The sequence below is a fragment of the Lepeophtheirus salmonis genome, chromosome 3 (genome assembly GCF_016086655.4).
Source record: "Lepeophtheirus salmonis chromosome 3, UVic_Lsal_1.4, whole genome shotgun sequence".
NCBI classification, from domain to species: Eukaryota; Metazoa; Arthropoda; class Copepoda; order Siphonostomatoida; family Caligidae; genus Lepeophtheirus; species Lepeophtheirus salmonis.
In genome coordinates this window covers 12463757-12487757 of record NC_052133.2, presented here as the reverse complement: position 1 = coordinate 12487757, position 24001 = coordinate 12463757, and the positions used below count along the sequence as shown (strand labels likewise).

The 24001-nt window shown below is 30.3% G+C and overlaps 1 protein-coding gene and 1 long non-coding RNA gene across 11 annotated transcripts in view; one reads left to right on the top strand and one right to left on the bottom strand.

The window, feature by feature from the left end:
* The first annotated feature begins 17433 nt into the window (after nt 1-17433).
* LOC121114128 (uncharacterized) lies at nt 17434-19950 on the top strand. Its single transcript, XR_005863210.2, has 3 exons — nt 17434-17546; nt 18303-19171; nt 19236-19950. It is a non-coding gene; the product is annotated as an uncharacterized lncRNA (long non-coding RNA).
* A 2532-nt stretch (nt 19951-22482) lies between these two features.
* Nucleotides 22483-24001, bottom strand: part of LOC121114129 (uncharacterized) — a 34900-nt gene continuing 33381 nt past the window's right edge. For all 10 annotated transcript variants that reach the window (XR_011779205.1, XR_011779206.1, XR_011779208.1 and 7 more), the window contains one exon: nt 22483-23319. Coding sequence is in view for 4 of the 10 variants with exons in the window: in XM_040707988.2 (XP_040563922.1) it covers nt 23132-23319 (188 nt within the window). In the remaining 6 variants the exon portion in view is untranslated. The remainder of the gene's footprint in view (nt 23320-24001) is intronic.

Here is a 24001-nt window from a genome sequence, read left to right as displayed (position 1 = left end):
GATGGCCCAAGTGGTGAGTTTCTTTCTTACATCTTAAGAAAAATTGGGACATGGGTCCTACACAGTTTCCATTTTGGAAAATAATAATGAATGGAGTCTTGACATTCCTAAGCATCTTGCATGAAGAATTTCAGTAATACTAGTTGAATAATGAATAATACTTAATTATGTATCAAATGGTAGAAAAGTACCGTATTTCACAAATAAATTGTACTTTTTTTAAAAATTCCCTCACTTTTAGTTAATACCAACCTTCAAAATTTCATGACAATCTCTTCTTTAATTCTTGAGTTATTGTGCTAAGTGTGACAATACTTTTCTTATTTCCAAAACAATGGATCAAAACCAAACTCTTGTTCTCTTTTTAAACTGCTTCTTAATGGGGAAAAATACCTGTCAAGCTAAGCAATGGCTTGAATCTTATAATGGGGACTCCCCTCCATAAAGCGAATAAATGCCAATTTTGAACAAAAAAAAACGTATTTTCTTTGTTAAGCCTGGACTTTTCAGCCTATGTGTTATTAAGGACGGTTGTGCCCAGGATGAAATGTAATTATGCAGATATATATCAGAGGGTAACAATTAGTTTAAAATGTAAAGTTATCTAACCACCCTGTTCTTATAAAATCGAATGTCTTCTTTTTTTTATCAAATCAAAATAAAACACAAGTTGCCTAATGCCTCCAATTCCTCCAATTATAGAGAATTTCGACATTGAAATATTTGACACTAACAGTAAACACTTCATTTAAGTATTTGTTGATATATATTTCCATTATATAACATGAGATTTTTATTTATTTTATTAAATGTCATATTCTAGCATGTTGTTCAATTAATTAACATGCTTATAATATAAATCAATATTGATCAAGTCAACTGAGTTATTTATTTACATATATATTACGTGCATTTATACGATTTTAATCTAAAAGCACTAACACTCCATGATAAAATCTTTAATGTTTTTAATCCGCCTGCCTACATACATGTACTCCTGATAATGATAGAACATATTATCACTCGCTCTATTTGTTAAGGAGCTTAAAATCTAAGGAAGGTATTGGCAATACTTGAATGTACATATTTTATAAGTTAGTTTTGTGGCCACTTGAGTCAATTCAACTAAGTGGAGTTTATAATTTCGCTCCAAGCTGCAATTGTGATAGTGGACAATGTTTTAATCACAATGAGCTGCCAATCAGTTCCCCGGCGTTTGGAGGCTGTTATTGCTTATAAGGGAAGACATATTCAATAAAAAATATAGCCAAATATATGCCCCGTCCGCAGGACTATCTCTCTCTCTGTTTTTTTTTTTTTTTGTGAAGGCTTGGTGTTTAGAGATAGAAAAAACTTCAAAAATCCAAAGCCATACAAAAAAAAATTTCGAGGAAAATTACAAATAATAATTTTTTTTGTAAAAAAATTAAAATCCACAGCTATTCACAAAAAAAAAAGTTTCGAAAAAAAAATTCAAAAATCTATAGCTAATCACAAAAAGTTTTACTTCCGAAAAAAAAAATTTAAGAATTGACATTTCCAATATTATTTTTTTTTAGAAAAAAAAATCAAAATCATATCTATTCAAAGAAGATTGCATTTTTTGTAAAAAAATTTCAAAAATCTTCAGTTGTTAACAAAATAATAAATTTTTTGTAAAATTTTTTTGAAAAACTAAATTTTTTGTAAAAAGAATTCAAAAATTATATTTAAAATATAATTTTTTCTGCTTGGGAACCTCACTTCATGATCTGATTACTTATCTTGGGGTTTTTTTCTTTTCCTCCTTCATTAATTAAACATATTAATTCAATTCAAATTCTTACATTGTCTTGTTTTTATTTTTATAATTATTATTTGGATTATTTTATGATTTTTGACTCATGTGATATGAGTAAATAATATGAAGAAAAAACAAAAGAATAAAAAATAAATTGCATGACAAAAAAATTCAAAAATCTATAACTATTCAATAAAAATTTCAAATATTAAATTTTTTGCTCTGCTCCATAGTTTGCAAAAATAAACTGTACGACACACTTTAAATAACCTTAAGATACACTTCTTGGGAATCACTACGCATTAGCACTGAATGTTATCTTATTTGCATGTGGATATGTGAATTCTAGTAACTTAATTATTGTAATTCAAAGATATTTAAATATTTGGCGTTTGGTCTAATCAAACACAAATTTTACCTTCTTATTTATACACTCCTATCCTCATCTACCGTCGAGAAAGTATATTCTAAAGTTGGTCAACCTTTTAAGGATAGATGCCAAAGTTAAAAGATGAAAACTTTCAAATAAGAAAAATAAATAACTTTTGTCTATGAATCAAAAAATTTATTGTTAAAACATTGGATTAGTAATTTAATGGATTTCTATAAATTTTAAATATAATTTTAAACTCTTCAATTTATTTATTTTTGGTACTTTATTTTTCTTCATTTTTTAGCGGAAGCGTGCTCAGGATTTATTGAGTGGACTCTTGCTCTGTTTATAAGTGTTGATTGTTTTGTAAAATAGAAATAAAAACATTTTGTGATTATGTTGATGCCAGCGTAGTTGACCAAAACATTCAAATTTTAGTAGTAATAAATAGATAGTCTAACAGCATAAATGGCACTTAAAATATTTTCATATTCGATCCTTAATGTATTTTACATTTGATTACTGTTTTGTATATGGAAATCTTCTATTTTAATTGAATTATATGATTTATATTCATATTGACTCCATCAACAAAGTTGAAAGGAGCAAATGTTTTTACTCCTGCTTGTTTGCATGTTAGTCACTAGGAGTACAGCAAAAGTTACGGATCGATTTTGATCAAACTAAATGTAAAGATTATATATGGTCACGGTTAGAGGTTCAAGATCAGGGTCAAGGTAGCAAAAAGCGTACAAAAATGCATAACTCACAATATGCATTTGGAACAAATTGAAATACATCACTCAATTTGATTTTATACAGAGGTTTTGCAGTCTATCGAGTACCCAATTTAGTTTTTTTTTAAAATTTAAATTAAATTTGAGATCCTCATTTTTTTAATTTTCTTTTTGTATAACAAATTCAAGTTTCTTTTTATATTTTTTTTTTTAAAGAAAATATTTATTTTATTTAATGAAATAACTATATATTTTATAATATGTACAAGGCTGGGGCAAATTACTCCAACATCTCTCTAAAATTTGTATATGCCTTTGTATATGGCCACTGTCAATTTATGAAATATTTTGAAGACATACTTAGCCTTGCTTTGGGCTAAGATGTCAAAGATTTATTCATAACAGTACCTATTATACTATACATATACTAATGCATATTGTTATTTATTTGGTGGGCCGGGGGGAGGGGGGACTAGGAGCATAGGATATGATAGTTATTTGGGAGAACAGCTTCAATTTTGCCCGATTATTAATAACTAACTCTATACAAAAATGAGACTTTGTTTTTTAAATTTATAAATATCAAATTTGACAAATAACTTCTTTGGAAAAGTATTAGAGTTAAATTAAAACCCTTTTTGAAAGAAACTTTTTCAATATAGAAGGGTAATAATTTGAATGAATAATTTTTTTTTTAATGGAAGATAAATTGCAAAAAAACTTCAAAATATTTCACATTTAATATTTTTTATAGAATATTAACATTTTTTAATGATTTAAATATAAAAATTTATTAAAAGTGGAAGCCAATTATTCCTAGGATTCAAGCACCACTGCTCGGCCCCATTTCCTACACTTATGGTAATAGCGTTGACTAGCACAGAGTTAATTTGACAATATTTTTCGTAAAGTTTCATAGATGACAGGCTCGACGCACTGTTTTTAACATTGGAAGGGCCAATAACTCTTTTTTCTTTTTGCTGTAACACTTATTGAGAGTCCAACTTTCAACCAACATCTACACGGCCATGTTCTCTCTTTACATCCTGTTCAAACCGATTGGAGGAGTTTTTTTAGCCCTTTATGAAAATGTACGATTTTATCATTCAAGTCGATTTTCAGAAAGTTAATAGAGGACTGTTAGTCTCTTTAATTTAACATACAATTGAGATGACATGTATTAATTAACAAAATCTATAAGAATAAAAAAGAATCCAAATTTAACCTTTAATTTACTAATTTCAAAATATATTGACATTTATTGTCATTCATATCCTTTAAAAAAAATTAATACTGCCACCCAATCTTTATGATCATTAGTGATGTAAATGCTGTGAATGTTTTAGCAGCAATTTTTTTTTTTTGGAATTGGTAATCTGAAGAATGAATTTTCTTTTCCTCTTCCGTTGTCATTATTGTTTTACTCCGCGATCAGTGAGCTTACTTTCTTAATACATTCAATCATATTCAAAATCTGATTGAACAATCGTGTGGGCTGAATAAGGATTTGTAGCGGAATTATAATTGTAAGTCCTTTTTTGGACCCAGAGTAGAATTGGGGATCGACATTGAAATAATACTTGCCAATGACCTATTTTATTTCCTTCTCCCCATCCTCCCTTGTCACAGCTGATTATAGCTGATCTCCTCCAAAATATTTTTCAAATTGTACCATGTTGATTTTCGTTCTTTTTTTTAATATACCCATTATACTCAGTTTTTTACCACTAAAGATAATTGCAAATCCCCATAAAGTGGGGTAGTCATTTCTTCCACTATTGTGTGTTATCTGGAAGAGTCATTTTTACCTTGGGCGTGCGCACGGCACGGATGGAGGTACAGAATACATTCAAAATTTGTAATACTTATATTATTGTCAAATACCTAAAACGAAAGATGACAACATAGTTTTGCGTTCTGACAATTTATTATGCAATGTATTTGAAATTTGCAAAAAAAAAAAAAAAAATTAAGATTCCCTTTTTTCTTTTATAAGAAAATAAATAAGGTATTGTTAGAACATTTATTATAAATATTAGTTATGTTCTTGGATTTCAATGGGGGAATTATATTTGTATTATTTAGTAAAAAGCGATTTTGAAACAATTTGAGAAGTTGGACGAGATCTTGTTATAATTAATATTGCATGTGAAAACTAAACTAAAATAATATAATATCATCTGCAAGGTAGTATGAGATTTTGTAGCTTATTTCTTTAAAAAAAAACAAATGGAATATTAATATAGACCTAAATTTTAAAGTAAACAATGTTGTTGTTATTAGGTCAAGTTAAAACAGAGTATGCTAGGTGTATTTTGAGCTATATCTAGGTCAATCATCGAATATGTCGATAAAATAATGGAAATTGATACATTCTTCGTATCAATACGACTTGAAAAGACCAGAATGTCCTCTTTTTAATTTTATTTATTCGTTCTGTTAATTTAATTTTATTCGATAAAATAATGGAAATTGTCGAGTTTGACCGGAATGTTAATTTTATTTATTACTTTTAATTTTATTGATAAAACTATTTACTTCACCTATTATTGAGGGAGTTGTTTTGTTTTGTGGTTTTCTGTGGGATGTGACAAGACATATATGCTAAGGAAAAGAAAACTCATTCTAGCACAAGGTTAATAGAAATACAAGGTTATAAAGACTTTTTTTTCATTTTAGTGACGTCAAAGAGTATAACTGCTACCAAGAGTACCTATATATATCCTTCCTTCACCGTTACTGTTAGAGTACCGTTTTTATACTTTATGACGTCAAAATCTGTCTTTCTGTGACCCAACAGCTGGTACATTATATCAAATTGAAAATTCTGGCGAGCCAGAGTATATAACTTTGTATTTCTATTAACCCTGATTCTTAAGATTATCGATTCAAAAAACAAAACAAAAAAAACCGCCCAACTATAAAATTCACAGAATTTATAGCACTACTAATTATACTAGCCGGTAGCAACTCGCCTGGTAGGAATTTATAGGTAATAGCAAGGTTAATAGAAATACAAGGTTATACCATAACGCGAGTACGACTGATGTTTGACTTTCACCACGCTTTTCATATTGACGTCATAGTTAAATATAGTCAAAAATCTGTTTTTCTTGTCAAGTAGTCGGTACGATACATTAAGTTGAAAATTCTAGCAAAAGTGACGTGATAAACTATGAGTGGTTGCATGTTTTGTCCAAATATGAGTGTCTTGCCTAGCAGTTGGTACAATACATCAAATTGAAACTTCTAGGAAGACCGATTACATGATGTTCTAACATTGTATTTTTATTAACCTTGAGTAATACAAAGTGCAGTTCTCATAACCAAAACAACTAATAACAATAAAAAGTTTAAGAGGGAGGAACACGACTTAAATTTAATACACAGCAGCTTTGTTTACATATTTATATAAAAACACAGATCCTGCACAATTATAATCGTCAAATCAATAGTTTAGGAGCCGCTATCTTCCATACTCAAACATGCTTGGATATGACACCAAAACTTACTCATAACAGTGTAGGGTCGTAATCACTTCAACTAGGCCCACTTAATAAACAAAAATCTGGTCATTAATAACGAAACTGTAATTACGGCCCTGATGTGTCCATTAGACATAACACTACATAAAATTATAAAATATTTTAGGAACATAACTATAAACCAAGTGGTAAAACGAAGACCAGGTGACCAATATTTGTAGAAACATAGTTGGCTACGCGACAACTTCTTGTCTGCTAAGGTGGTTGAGGGTGTCATAAATATTACTCTAAAATACCCCACAATGGAACTTATATGAATCTATTCTTTTAATTGAATTAATAAGCCAAAGGAAGAAAAAATTGCAGAGGAGAAAAGTAATTAAGTAACGTCATCTATGCTAAAGAGACTCTAAGGAAAGAGGCGAGAAGGCAGTTGCAATAATTAAAATGAAACAAAAGGCTTGTACCTAAATGATCATCATCCATTGATGTAACCTCTATCAAAAAATATAATCAATTCTTATAGAGGGGTCATTTTTATAGGTCGATGAGAATAAAACTGTATCTTTTCTCTCCAAAAATCCCATCCCTTACTAGATGAACAGAGTGCAATAAAATATTTTAAACCTATCAGAATTTATCTGCCGTTGAGTCTGTGGTATCTCAAAAGCAACATCTTGAGGGGATATTGTTTTTCGTAGCCAAGAAAATATTCTCAACCTAACGTTTCGCTCTAGTTTATTTGATAGTTTTGTGGTTATTTCATACTTGGATAGACACAATTTTAACAAAAGATGTTAATAAATAGAGGATCAGACAATATAATAGGATTGATACTTGGGACATAAACTTTTAATGGACCATTATTAATACTATTTGTTAAGGTTGAGTTGATTTTTTTCGATTTAAATCTACCCACAGTTTGAGTCAAGGTGACATAATACTAATATCAGTACATCATACCTGTTGTATATTAACTCCAATCAAGTTTAAACATACATATTATATGTTGTTGTATGTATGAACCTATCTAGGTAAATCTTATCACCAGAAACGTTTCCTCATATGAAATTATGTGCCATCAGAATTCCTTTAATATTAATAAAAAATTATGGATATTTGTTATGTAACGAATTAAAATCATGTCCATTGTTCATATGTATATTGTATGATACCGGGAGGTGCAAAAGTTTTGAGATAAAACTAAATAACTGAGCGTATACTACCACAATTTGATTCTTTTTTCCTTCTACAAAGAGACCAGAATAGTGATGTAAATCGTGTGTATTTTTTAGCTGGCACGTTTTTTTTTGAATTGGTCTCCTAAAAAATGAATTTTCTATTCTTCAGCTGTTGTCATTATTATTTACTCCTGAGTATTAAAATTCCTTTCCTACTACATTCGATTATATTCAAAACATGATTGAACATTCGTGTGTGCTCAATAAAGACGGAGAGTAACCTTACAGAGTTATAATTGTTGGACTCAGAGTAGAATTGTGTATCGACATCGGAGTGACTCTAGCAAATGTCATTTTTTATATCCTACTCCCTCCTCCCTTGTCACAGCTGCTTTTAGCTGATCTCCTCCAAAACATTGCTCAAATTGTCAGGGTTACCATGTTGATTTTTAACATGTCCGTTATACACACGATTTCGTTTACGTTAAATTCACGACATAAGAGTTCATCATCATTTCGCAAGAGCAACAAAGGTGAAATATTACAGCCTTGATTACTGCTGGAAATTCTACAAAAGCAACCGTCTACCGTGTCAAGGAGTGCCTGGATAAGGGTGAGGATCTCGTAGAAGCCCCCATGAGTATTCTTACAACAAAATAGACTACTTAAACTCTATTCAAAGCATTTTAAGAGCCGCTGGATCTCTCCATGGAATTAATGGCCATGGACGTCAATGTCTCAAGGTCCACCGTATCAAGGTGCATCAAAGAGGCTGTTGGTGTCTCTCTACGATCCCAAAAAGCAAAATTCCTGACAGCAGATAAGATAAAAAAGTGAACCATATCTTCAGTTTCACTTTTTTTGGTGAAATATTGTCCTCTACAATACCCTGATTTGAATCCTCTAGACTATAGTATCTAGAGGCAAGTATATCCCCAGCCTTGAATAATCCGATACCAAAGCCTTAAGGACTTTATGGGAATCTGTCAATGAGTAGTGGGCTGACATGTATGGGGCCTAGATCACACTTTCCCACCGCTATTGCTGCTTACGGTGGTCATATTTAAGATTAATTATCCTTAATGTCATTATTATAAATTGGGTATGAACGTTGTTTACTTATATTCGTTTGTAAACAAGCAAAATAATACAACTCCGTGAATGATAATATTATTATATACAAAATAACAAGTAGGTAGTATGTTTATAAATTAGAGAGTTTTCTCAAAATTCTTCTGAGCAAGCGCCATTTTTTAAGCTGCCGATTGTCACACCACCTTGCAGATGATATATATTTGTTTAGTTGGCTCAAGCTCTATTACAAATCATTGTTTAAATCGTTCATTTCAGTCTCATTTAATTTAATGACCCAGTATAAACATTGTTGAATGATTAAGTGTCTCACACACAAAATTATCGACAAAAATGTCCTTTTAGCTAGAATTAATTGCATTGAAATAAAAATACTCTTTATTAAGGTCTCATACAACAAAATGAGACACTTGAATATGAATTAAAAATGTTGCTTTGTCAATAACATCTTGAACATTTTACATGTCATATATATATAACTACATCTAAGGTACTTAAAACTGCATTGAGAAACCTATAAAAACGAGTGATTCAAGGTTAGAGATAAGGATGTTGTGTAGATAATTCAAAGATCAATAATAATATGTAAATTTAAAGCATGAAAAGCAATATTTTTTAAAGCAGTTGTTGTTGTTTCAAAGACTTGGTTTGTTTTAGTGTTGTGTCGACTCGAAGGACTATGTTTCGATTCAAATGGTTTGTCGTTTTTCCTATTCCAAGAAGTGCGAGTCGGATTTATATTTTATTAATGCAGCTTGATTTTTATGGTCTAACCTCATCAAATGATGTTTTGAGTTTTGAGTTCACTCCAGACCAACCTATTCATTGATAGCTGAAAAGTTGATACTTCTGACGCCAATTCGAATATCAATCCCTTATACTTCCGATGAATTCTTAATCTTACCCAGGGGCATCCACAGGGGGTAGGCTAGAAAGGTTGAAAATCCCCTCCCAAATTAAGGAATTTTTCCTTTTCCTAAGAAAATTGAATATATTTTTCCTAATTTTTCTAATTTTTTTTCCAAAAAATTTAACTTTCTGTAAATAGTTAATATTTTCTGAATAGCTATGGGTTTTTGAATTTTATTTTCCAAAAATTTATTTTTTGTGAACAACTAAGAATTGGCATGGATTTTTCAATTTTTTCCCAGATAAAAAAAAATATAATAATACATATACATAATCCTGCGGACACCCCAGGGACCTCTTTGATGTTTCTCCAGGTACTTGCTGACCTTGAACATCCACTTCTTGACTTGTCAAAACAGCAACTATTCTTACAAAGCTTCCGGATTGTATATTTAATGGTGCTAAGGCTTATTGAGTCACCAAGGATCACGTAAATTTGGAATGACGTATTTCCTTCACTGTAAAGAGCTTCACCCGCTTTCCTTAATGGATGCATGATATTGGAATGATATTTAAGCTATTATAATTGCAGATTAATAGATTAAGTACTGAAAAATTTCGACCCAATAATCAAATCTTTAAAACTTATGAATAACCTTGTGTATATACAAACCTTTTACATTGAATTGTACAATCTCATAGTTACTAAGAAATATCACTATCATTATTGCTCTGAAATAAAAATAAAATTCGCCAAAAATAGAATATGACAAGAAGATAAGTTATATCAACAGTGTATACATATAAAGGCGTTACTTTGCTAGTAACACAAATATTTACACAGTATTTTGTGTCAACTTTCGATCTTGCTGATTATTTTCTCCATATCAGTATTATAAACGTTTATAACGATAGGTTGAATTCTAATTATCTTTTCTTTAGCTGTGAACCATTCTTCGATAATAATTGAATAATTAGTCTATGGTTGCAAAAGAATAACTAATTACCAACTTAATTTGGGTCTTTTTTATGTCTCTGTTTTTGGAGGACAATTTGAGGGATACAAAGATTGTATTAAAATATTCATTGATGCATAAAGTAATATCCTCCCGGTGACTAAAAATAAAGGAAGGGAAAAATGAACACAGTAATCCTGACAATTTGAAGAACCTTTATAAGGAGAGCAGCTTAACTCTCAGGACGTTTTATCCGTTCAGCTGCAAGCAGCCATAGGAGGAACCAAATAAACACAAATCCACTCCCTATAAAGCAAGGGTATATAGGCAGGAATTACTCCGATATTGATCCTCAATTATACTTCTAGTCCAACAAAGACTAATACTTATAACTCCCGAGTAAATCCTCAATGTACTCTCAATCTGTCATAAGCACCCACATTAATTATTACTTTATACTTGAATGTTCCTTCCTAAATAATTATGAAAATAGCTTTGGAAAATAAAAAAAAACTCTGTTCAGATTACCAACTAAAAAAATCTACTCCTCCTTCTTAGGACATGTTTTATACACCTCTGATAATTAGAGTTGACGTGTTGTAATGAAAATACAACATTTAAATTTTAGAATTGTTGTTGCGTGTGCTCCTTTTTTATTGGTCATTATTTAATAGGTCGTCGTGGAGTTAACTTCTCCCTCTGAAGTAAGCATTCTCACCTATATTTGGTGTCAATTGTTTTAAAAATGTATAATAAAATAACTATGCATAAATTTAAATATGTTTACAATATGCACTAATGTTATTTTAAATGTAGAAGGTTCTCCTTTTTAAAGTAGTAAATCCTTACAAAAATGGATACTGTAATAATAATATTAGAGGGCTTTAAATTAGCGGACCCCTCGTAAGCAATGTGACCATGAGTGGCAGCTTAATTTCTTCCCTTTTTTTATATTCAAACTTATCGATTCAGTTCTAATTAATCGACTCAAGTCAGCGCAACACTAATTTAATTGTTTAAAAAAACATTTGTTGGGATTGTGGTTTCAAGGATGATTTAATCTTATATTCAATAATACTTTAGATCTTTTTTTTTTTTTTGTCAATGTGTATTTGCATTTCTCTACTAAAAATATTTGTCTGCCATTATGTATAATTGTGGTTATATCTTTGACATTGCATCCTTGGCAAGGATTGTGGTTATTGTTGCCTGGTATTCGAGGATATGTATCATAGATGAAATTGTCGTCGGACGTTTCAAATTGTCGGACACTTAACTGTTAAGTCGTAAAAATTATTTAGCACTTCAACTAAGAATATTAAAAGGATATTAATCATCAATCTTAAAATTTCAAATCGATTAATGATATAGTTTTGAGAAACATTAGTTTAAAGTTCGAAGTCCTAATTATTTGCAGTTAAAATTTCACACTTCAATATTTTATGGTGTGTGATAATATGAAGATATTTCCTCTCCATTTGATTATATTTGAATAAAATTGCCATGTTCGAGTTTAATGGAGTTTTGATGTAAATTAGTATTTTATTTATTTGTTGCATTTTTGTCATATTATTTGCAAAATAATCGCTGTCTCATAATATGAACCAAATAATTGACAAATTCATATTATCGGACATTGTCTTTAATTGAATGAAATAGTAAATAGCTCACTAAATAGCCAAATAAATAGCTAGATACAGAAAAAATCATACAAATAGCTGTTGATCAGAAAGAAGAAAAGAAGAATCCAACGTTCAGTACATTCAACCCTCATGCCTCAAATCCATCATATTAATAATTAATAAAAGGGATCACGTTTATATCCATGCATCCAACTCCGTCTCAGAAAGGAATATAACGGATACACTTCGGCAAGATAATGTCATTTATCCCATGGATACCTACAATACATATTTGATTGACGGTTAAATAGAAATTATAGCTATCCAAAATCATATGGAGTCTCTCAGAGTTCGAGTCGCTTCACTCCTACTCATCACCTTGGGAAATTATCAAAATTTTGTTTTCAAGCATAAATAAGTGTTATGGATCCCTAAAAGGTGATCATCCCAACATTAAGTTTAACTGGATTAACGCGACTATTCCACTTGAAGCGTTTTCAATGTAGGGATTTGAATGTTGAAGTCATTTGGATGAATACCTTTTATTAAGGGAGAGATGAGAAAAGATTATTTACAATTTTAGTTCCAAAATATTACCCAAACAAGGCAATATATTCGAACTAATTAATCAATTGAGAACTCAAATTAATTTATTTATGAATTGTATATTATAATATTAAATTAATTGATTAATTAAACTATAAACTAGAAAACAGCTTAAATCATTGAATCAATGAGAAACTTAATTTAGCAATAACGGAGTAATTTATTAGTTCCTTAATCCTGTAGGAGCTCCACTTTGTCTTGTATTCTTAAATACATTAGAGTTATCGAGGTGCGAGGTAGTTTATTAATTTCCTTGCTTATTAATAAATCGAACATGAATCTTTCATGTTAGTGAATGAAGCCTTTCTCAAAAAAGAGGATAACTTGGATTTTGTAGAACGATAATACAAAGATGCCTAAAGGAGACAGTGATCTTGTAATTAATAATTAATATTGATAAATGAAACCAAAGAATGTGAAGGCTATAACATCAATATCATCTATCGGAATATAAATGATAACTCTTGATTGTTGAAGTAAATGAAGGATTTAGAGTTAGAGACAATTCATAATTGATCCAACATATTATCAGGATGATAATTAATATAAATTTTGACATTACAAAGTCTCAATGAAATATAAGATCGTATTGGAAATGAAGATTTAAGATTCTGGAATTGACGATAGGGGCAAACAAGACACGAGAATTATAGTACATCTTAGCAAAGTTGATTATTTCCCGAGGTTGCATGAGTTGAAATGAAGCGATTTGGACTCTCAAAGACTCCATATTTCTCCGAATTTATGAATTTTGGACATTTTTTGAAAGTGTTTTTAAATCTTTAATAACCTCTTTATTCGATATTTTAATGAAAATATTTTGATTCAAAACTTCTTACAAACATATTTATCAATGTATTTATTTAAAAAAATCTCAAATATAACACACGATGTCTATATAAAGTATATGAACATAAACACCTCTTCGATGTGTCCGACGATGCGGAACTTACCCTATTACAAAATTATGTAATAATTGAAATATGTGACTTGTCAACATAACAGCAATGTGTAACTATTTTGTTGAAAATTGATCAAGAAGTTAAAATCAGGGACGTTTGCAGAGGGTGAGCTGAAGGGTTGTACCCCTCCCAAAATATAGGAAATTTTACTTTTTATAGGAAAATTTAATTTTTGATTTTTTTTCCAAAAAATTTAATTTTCTATAAGTAGCTATGGATTTTTGAATTTTTCTCCAAAAAATTTAATAATTGAAATCTAATTTTTCAAATTTGTTTCCAAATATTTCATTTTCTCTAAATAGGATTTTTTAAATTTTTTTATAAATCGCTAGATGAATTTCCTGCGAACAGTTATAGATTTCTCAAAGATTTTTAATTGGTAGGAATTGTTCACGCCTTAACAAGAGATCATTATATTCAACCAATCAACGTTCAGAACACCAATTAGGGGGAAAAGAAGCATACACATCGACAGCTGACCACAAAATATGATATATATTTTGTGTTAGTAAGATAAAGCCAAGTCAAGCTATGAGATTATAACCCCTGTATTCATAGTGGTTTTGTAGCAAATACCCTGATATTTTTTAACAGCGGCATAGCCAGTGAGGAGGGGGAGTGCAAAAATGTATCCAAGACTCTCAACAGTCATTTATTCTCCTACAACTCGTATCGTAAGTTGTACATATTAGCAGTGAGGATGTATTATTCATCTTTTTGGAATTCCCAGGCATCGATAATGCTTAAAAAAATATCTGAAATTGTTGGGCAAATTATCGATACAAATAAGTGCAATATTTCAGTTAAAAAAAAACAGTTTTTAGATCCTTAAAATTGACATTTGTGCGTAGTGATAGCAAAAAATGAAGTGTATAATCTTCTAATCGATTTTAAAGAAAAAAATGAAGACTTGAAAAACAGTATTCTGGTTCAGTAGAAGTTGGTGGAATAGTTAATTGTGCCTCTTTTAAATGTATCACACAACCTACCATTTTTTCATGAAGATGTTTTTTAGCGTTAATTATTTGTTTGAAATATTTTTCAATAATTTTAGTTTTCTTCAGAGATATTTTTTCTTCATCTATCTTGATTCAATGTTTTCTCTTCAGATAGTAACGAAGTCCATTTTTTTTTTTTTTTTTTTGAGCTTTTAGCCATACAAATTTTGCCACAATAATTGCATTTGTCCTGTTGTGTTTTTCTATTTTGGGTAAAAGGATCCCAAAGTTTACTAGAATGAGTATTACACACATTCACAAAGTCTGACATTTCGTTTCGAAGTGAGTGCCAATGGGATGAAAAATAAAAGCAGGATTAAACAGGTTGAATTTGAATCTTAGCACAATGTATGTGCATTAAATTAGAATAACTTCTATAAACTTATTTGTTATATCAAATTCAGGATAACTACAATAAAATTCCTGGGAATTTCCCAAAAATTATCAAGAAACCATAAAAGAAGCTTTTCAAAAAGTTTCTATGAAACTGGGAATAATTTTCACTAAAAAAAAGTTGTAATTTGAACTCATTTCATTGATCAGCTAAGCGGACTAAATATCTGATTAATTATTACTGTGGCAGAGTGTTGAAAGATGTCTTAAATAACTTTTTTTCAGGAAAAATTATATATATATTTGTATATAGCTGGAAAACTATGGTTGTCGGAGGAAGAGAATGTCAATGTACTCCGAACTATGTTACTAAGAACCTAAAACAACAGAATATTGAAATAATATGTGATCAAAGATGGAGATCAGCAAAGAGAACATACACCATATTTTACAGTTTTTCTAAGCCTAAGTTTTCGAAGCAAGAAAGCTAAAAATGTGCATAGTGGTTATAATGTAACAGCCAATCATGTGGAATTTTGGTCTTGTCGATTCCGTTCTGTCAAAAATGCACCACGCTCTGGAGGGCCAATTGTCGAAAATTAGAATAAAATATTGGAAATCGACGAGTCCACCTTCAAATAAACACTGTTTTGATTTCCAAGAAGATAAACATTAATGAAAAAAAAAATCCATTAATTATTTTTACTAGACCTAACATATAATTATAACTTCCATTGTTGAACAAGGGATAGGGTATGGAGCATGTTATTAAAAGAGCTAATTATTGGTTCAGAGGCGTTCACATTCTAAGAACTTTAATATCTTTATTGTATGTATCTCACAACCTTTCCTCCAAAAAGGACCAAAGTCATGTGGTAGTTAGGACTGTCACGTTATGGAGTCAATCAGCTACACAAATAATATATATTTCAATAAGGGATAGCTTCTTTTGAGGTATTCGCCCACTTTTTTACAGTAGGATGTTCCATCCGTGATGAAAACTATTTTCATCAAAGTCCAAACCAAGAGTTTGTTGAATACTCTGAATGACCAAATTTGCAACATTCATTTATGGATTTCCAGACGAATTTCTATAAACATTTTTTATCTATGAATTCAATATTCCATTGGAAATCCAATTTTTTTGCACCTGAAAAAAAAACGAAACTGCAATTTTACAAATTTTTTTGTTTTTTTACACATAACTTTTTGATTTTGAATAAATTTAGAAGTCATCCTTATTCGTATAGTAGTTTTTTAGAAGCCAGTCACTTTTTGATTTATGAATCAACTTCCTATCTAGTCTCTTTCAGCTCCCAAAAGCATTTTTTTTATTTATTTTTGGGATTGGGGGAGTTCTAGCCTCTCTCCCCCCTCCCCAAAAAATTTTATTTGGGAATTTCCGTTAAAAAAAAGGAGGATATTCGATTAAATCCTTGGACGATTCAAAAATTAAAATACAATTATAATTTTTGAATTAAAAATAGGGAAGATCACTTTTCTAAATAAAAAAAGATCAATTGGAGAATAACTTTTAAAATTGAAAACATATTTTTTTTTTTTTCAAAATGTAAGGCCTCCCCCCTGCGGTCCCAAATATATATATTTATAATCCTGCAGACACCCTTGCTAGTAGTTAGGTAATTCTTCACAACTAGGTATGACGTAATTATTATTCAATAATTAATTATTGGGAATTGACGTTCATTGCTTATCCATAGCTCCTTCAAATTCAACCAATCAAAGTTCAGAACACTACTCAGAAGGAGAAAAGAAGCAGAAACATCGATAGATGACAACAAAATCTAGAAGGGTTTTTTCTTTCAAAAGATCATTTTATATTGACAAAAAGTCACATTCAAAATCAATTACGGTAAAGCCAAGTCAACTATAAAAATTCCATTCTAATGAATTGCAAATACTTCTTAATCCTTAAAGGTTATCAATGGATATATAAATTTTGTAGGGTTTCGTTTGTATATTTAATTAATTCACGCATTTTTGTCCATGAATCATCATTTATCATATATACCTACATACGAGTACATTTTATATTTTTAAAATTCGTTTCCCATACATTATATTATAGAGAAATGAAACAAAGATAACTGCGTAATAGAAGTACATGATATCAATTTATCTTGTGGAATAGAATTGTATTTTTGTTTTGTTTTCATGTGTTGAAAAGTAAAACGCAAATTATTCATAATGTACAACAGATGAACTTTAGAACTCATTAGAACAACGCAACTATGAACGAATAAAAAATGAGCATACAATTCGCGCAATATTATTTCACTCACGCAACCTTCCCATTATTTTATTTTTCCTTTATCATCATCACAAAGCACGGATCCATAAGGCATTATTAATAGAGGTGTATAAAACATGTCCTCGAAAGTGGGAGCAGATTTTTTAGTTTGTAATCTGAACTAGATTATTTATTTTCCGAAGCTGTTGTCATTAGTATTTAATTCTTTAGAAGGAAACATCTCAGTATTAAGTATTAACTAGAGTGTGTGCTCATGACAGACGGAGAGAAACAATGATGGTTTGCTCAGGAATTACAATAGTAAGTCATGGTGAGACTCGGATGAGATTGAGGATCGACATTGGATTAATTCCAGCCACTATGTCTATGCTATATACAGAGTGGGATTTGTGTTTATTTCCTTCCTCCCAAACATTCTTCCAATTGTCAGTATTAAACGTTCATTTTTCGGTTTGTAATACAAATCGGTAGGAAATGTTATATGCATCACTGATTATAAATCACCCGCAGTAGTACTCGGGATTGCTACAAACTTTGTTTTTTTAATGTAGAAGATGCAGTACAATTTCTACATTAGTACAGATTTTGAAATAGTTCATCTCATGGACCTTTTAGTAATTGAATAGATTAACCAAATGTCGGTTTTTGGCTGGATAATTCATCTACATCCTGTCCAGCACGGGGGTTTCTCTATAATAAAAAAATTGCAGCTTATTTTGTTGTTAGCTGTTGATGTTTTTCCTTCTTTTTGCCCGCTCAACGTTCAGAAAGTAGTTGATTTGCCATCTGATTTTGGGTTTATTTTTCTGTTTCTTGTCGGAGGGAAGTGTGTAAGATACAATAAAGGTAACGATGCCCGGTGACTTTTTTTAATATACATTCATGATACTAGATTACTGCAACAAGAATTAAATTCAATAATCTGTATATTTATAATAGAGTTTGTGTATTTGTCTCTAATGGGTACCCACTAGTTTGAGACTCTGTCCAGCACCGATTTTTTTTTATCGGTTCGGTCTTAGGTGATTCATTAATGTTGCAAATTTTGTCATTCAGAGTATTCAACAAACTCTTGGTTTGGACTTTGATCAAATAGTTTTCATCACGGATGGAGCATCTTACAGTAAAAAGCGGGCGAAGACCTCAAAAGAAGCTAACCCAAATTGAAATATATTATTTATGTAGCTAATGAACTCTATAACGTGGCTGAACTTGCATGTAAAGATTTCTTAAAGACAACAATAAAATTTAAAAAAGTGTTTTTGAATACAGAACTTTACTGCTTCTTACAAAATTCCCTTAACTCCAGGATCTATCATCCCACGCTTGGGAATTTGGTTAAAAGTAGTTGATTACTAATTCAATAACTTCGAAGCAATCAGTGAATATTTAAACAGCCTTAATGAAAAAACATCATCGGTTGTTAAAACTAAGGAGATTATAAATAATGAGTTTATTTAATTAGAATTGTCAATAATTAATAATAATCTCAACCCAATTACCGAGGTTATTACGGAGTTAAAAGGAAGACTTCCTTTACTTGTTAGCTTGACTATTGTCGAACATTTAGATGTCGATATCAAGCTAGAGCCATTCAAAACCAAATTAAATACATTTTTAGATGAAAATCCAGTGTAAAATGATTTGCAAGACCTAGCAAATCATGCAGATACAATTTATAGAAACACACCTAATGTAAATTGTGACTTATAGATGATTTTTAGCATGCTAAGAGCCATTCATACAAAAATAAGGAACCGTTTATCAGTAAAAAGTGTCAGGAACATGCTAATTATAATTACATTTATTCATAAATACAGTAATATGGTCAAGATCAACAGCATGGATGGTCTCAAAGGGAGTTTTAGCTTTAAATTTCGTGCAAATAGTTTGTCTAACATCAATTTCTTCGTGTAAAGACTTGGGTAAGTTATTATTGATGTATTTAAATATTCAAAAGTTAATTAAGAAATACTTCTTCAAATTTAGGAATAGCATTTAGCTAAATGTTCATAATCTCGGAGATAAGGTGTTAGAGAACTACATTTATATTGTCAAGAACAAAAGCATGAATAGTCTCAATGCTTCAAGTTGCCTGGAAATAGTTTGTCTAACATCAATTTCTTCGGGTTAAAAATTGGGTATGCTCCATGGATTCCAACATGTTGAAGTGCAATTTATTTAAGATAAGTATAAGACGTGTTAAATAATCAACATATTAATTTACTCTTCTTTTCTTAGCTTTACAAATTACTTAGATGACAAAGAATAAGGATTCGATATAGAATTTGATGTATGATAAGAAAAAGACAGATTTTATTTCCACTAACAATTAGTATATTTTTTTCTGTTTAAAAATGTCTCATTATAGTTTGTATAACTACAATTTACAATTGTACCTAATAATTTGTTGAATCCATTCGTAATATTTAATGTTAATAACTTCGATTTCGTATCATTTGTCCCTAATAATTTGTTGAATCCATTTGTAATATTCAGTGTTAATAACTTCAATTTCGTCTCTTTTGTCATTATTTATTTGTTTCACTTTCTGTGTATAACTACTATTAGAAATCTTTTTCTAATTAAGATTTTTGTTATAATGAATCCTTTTTTGAATTGTGTTTTTTATTTTACACAAACTCTTTTAAAATATTTTAAACTTAATATCACAAATATACATAATAATTCTTTAATTTATAAATTTACTACTAATGTAATGCTACGGGTAAAGTGATAATCATAATTGATATTTGTTAAAAAATCTATAATATAGAAATTTGGAAGTTTTTTATGAATGTCAGAAAATAAATCTGGTATTCCTGAATTTGAAAATTTCAAATAATTTTTTTATTTATTCTTCAAGTGTAATTTGAAATATATAATATTCTCATTTCTATACCAGCATCACGTGATATTCTATCCTCCAAAACCGTAACTTTAATCAATAATACCATATGTCTCGCTCCAGCTTTTTACTCGCACTCGCTCGATGTCGATATTTATTAATTTCAAAAATATTAAACCCCTCTAAAAACCGACACTGAGAGGGACTCGTTTCTTTTTAAAAGAAATCAAAATATGATTATCCTAAAGCATTAAACCAAGTAGTGCATCGAATACTGTTAGCCTGAGGAAATGGTATGGTCAATATTTTTCATACTATTTTCGCAAGATGTCGTTTATTTATGACGTCACTCATTTATTAATTGTACGTACTAAGTTACTACGTAGTATTAATAAGTTTGAATAAGTAATAATCGGGATATAATTTTTTCTTGTCTTAAATATTTACTACTTACATATTATTATAAAGCAAATTTGAAACAAATTACTCCAAAATAATGGGTCATTGTGATGTCCGAGGATGCAAAAATAGAACTGAGTCAAATTTCTAAAAACTTCAAGGAAACGTTCGCTTTTTAAAATTTCCCATTCCCAAAATCTAAAAGAAGTCGCAAGAAGAGAAGTGGATATAAAATCTTAAATATTTTCCTAATTGGAAACCTGCTGACCATGTTAAAATCATTTTGAATCATAATTCCTTCTCCATAATTGTTCAAGCAAAAACTATATGAATAATTAAGTAAATAAAAGTAGAAACAGTACCGTACTTTACTCATTCACGAGAGAACAGGAAATGATTTTCCAATAATAAAACCTCTAGCGGACAATAAAAGTAAAAAAATTTTTTCGCTAATAATGACATTAGCCTTTCATGCACTACTTCGTTTAATGCTTGAGGTCATCTTAAAGAGAATCTACAAGCTTTTACATGAGAAAATAATAAAATATTCAGTCAAGTTACCACATCCATTTTACTTGTACCCATTAAGACATGTTTGGGAAGGTACAAATTATTTCTAATCTATATTCCTTTAAAATATTCAAAAATTACAATTATTATTTTTAAAACGAAGAAGTTATGAAATTAAAAATGTTTCTTGTTGGCTAAAGAACAAAATACAACCAAAAGATAAATTTCTAAGCAAATAAGTAACTTCTAAAGTTTAACTTATTGTGATATTTTCACGTCCTTACTAATATGAAACGTTAAAAATCACAGAATTCCTTCATTTCAAGGCTAAAAGATTATCATATACAATACAGAATTCTTATGAATGATCTGTCCATTGGCCCGTTCCAAAATTAAACACGTCCTAATGTATACACTTTACAAGTCCGATAGAAATGGAAAACCATCTCCAGTTGTATATATCTAACCTTCCAGTATATCCAGTGTCTTCACCCGGACTATTTGGAGCAAAAAAAAAAAAAATACTATTTATACCGAAGCCTTTTGTATGTACTGGGTGACACTTGAAAATATAAGCAATCAATACTTATAATTTAAACGAAATATATTTCTGTCGCCACTCGACATGTACAAAAAATATTTGAAGAACAGCTGTAACGCTATATTGTCTCTCTAATCTTCAATGTCGCCCCCTTTTTTATGTATTCTTTGGACATATCTGTCCAGTGTCCTTTATGGGCATGCTGTTTTATACCTAAAGGTACAGGCCCTAGAATCTACACACGACCAGAAGGTGTAGTCCAAAGGGTTGGTGTCGGGGTGAATACTGGGGGGATATTTGTCTTGAACAGAAATTGATGTTATTGCTCAGCCATCTTTGAATAGCTTTGGGAGTGTGAGCAGGAGGGCCGTTCTGTTGCAGGACCCCATTATTATTTAGAAAGATATCCCGAATCTACAGGAAGAAGTGAGCCTCGATATTTTATTTCATGCATCAAGAACCGCGCAGAACTTCACGCGAGTGTCACGTTCAGACGTTATTTTCTTGATAACTTAAAAAAAATAAATTTCTACACAGTGTTACGAAATGTTCAACGTCCCAAACTCACAAGTGCTCTTATTAAATTTTAAATTTTAAGACGAAGAAATTGCAACTTGTAAGACTTGCTTATACAAGCTGAATCTTGTACAGACATACATATCTTGTATACAGTATATATATATATTATTTAATAAAATCAATAGATATCATGGAAGGTACTCATGTTGATTCTTATCAAAGTAATAGATATATTTTCCATTCAAGGCAATATAAAAGCGATGATCTTTATCATAATTAACTTTTTGTGAGTGGAATAGAATAAAAAATGTGCCTCATGATGAGGCAAATTACTCTTCCTTTCACAATGGACGGCTCATAGAGTAGGTACACCACCTAAGTAGATACCAAATGAAACCCGAATAAATATTAGTATAATATGGGAATCAACTTTTTGAATTTATTGATTATATTAAAACAGTTACAAGTTAAATGTATATATATATTCATAAAAGATTTAATAATCACAGAAGTTATTATAGAAGTATATAATAATATAATATAAACTGTACGCAATACAAAGGGTGTAAAAGGGATCAAAGAGGGGAGTCACGAAGAGTAAGGGGAGTGGGGTGGTCAAGGATAGGATTCTTCAAAAGCATTAACAAAGGTAATGTGGTACACACTTTTAATAGGGGGAATATTTAATTTCTTCTTCATTATATCGTTGTTTTTATACATATTTTAGCATGCTTAAAAATGCATATAACATAGTTAAACATGCAATTCAATGTTAATACATACACAAACTAAGTCAATAGAGACGACTTCATGCAAATGTCCTAGCAATTATATCTGTCGCTGCACTGCTGGCAAGAAAATTATATCATTACACTTATTATTTTATTTTTGTAAAAGTAAAATGATTCAATTTAAAAGCTCAATGTCAAATTAAGTAGACTCATGCAGACATTGACCTCTCTATGATGAAATCCAAGACTCCGCAAACAAAAATATATGTAACTAAGGCTAGGTATGTAGTATGTATATAATTAATTAATTAATGACAGGCCGGCATCTTCCTGGATTTTAAACTTTGCTAAATTTGAGACCATCGTCATTTGAATAACAATTTTGACAATGTAATTTATTGTTCCTGACTCGAACATCTGTACCAGCGGTTCCATTTCCAAGTTGGATTTGACAGACGCAGCATTGGAAGCATCTTAGATGATAATATAAACGAAGACTCTCGATGATCATTGCCGCACCACGTCCTTTTATTATGAAATAGAGGAAAAATTAATTAAATAACAATTCAAAGAACAAACAGGGCTCGCAAAATTTCTAAATCTTAATTAGCCCTTCGGGAAAGCACTCTTCAGGCTTTGAAAGCCCGAAATGAAATGAACTGGACCATCTTTTTTGTTTTTAATATTTTAATTAGTGTTGTGTCGGTCCTTTTTAGTACTGAAGACTGCTGTACCGCATAGTTTAGTCTCGGTCCGGTCTAGTTCAATCGTATAACTTTTAAAGTTGGTCAATGATGTCGTCACTTAACATTACTTCTTTGTTTTCAAATCAGTTCTACTCCCGACAGTCCGAAGGAACGACGGTCTTAAGAACCAGTCCCAATGACTGATAGGGACTGGACCAAATAAATGAGGACTGACACGACACTAATTTTAATGCAAGTAATCTCGCATTTAACATTTTTGGAACTTTTATTATCACAGAAAAAGAACAAGAAAATGGTTTATTCTGTTAAACTCGAAAATATCAGTTCTTGTTAAAGGATGAGTCTCATCATCGACAGATATTTTTCTCGTGACACAATCTCCTCTTTTCTACTCACTCCTGTCATTCTATGCTAATCAAGATTTCTAGACAGTGTAAGACTTAATTAGTCTAAGTGAATAACTAAAAATCCTCGGAGATCGGTCCAGTGGTTTTGTGAGC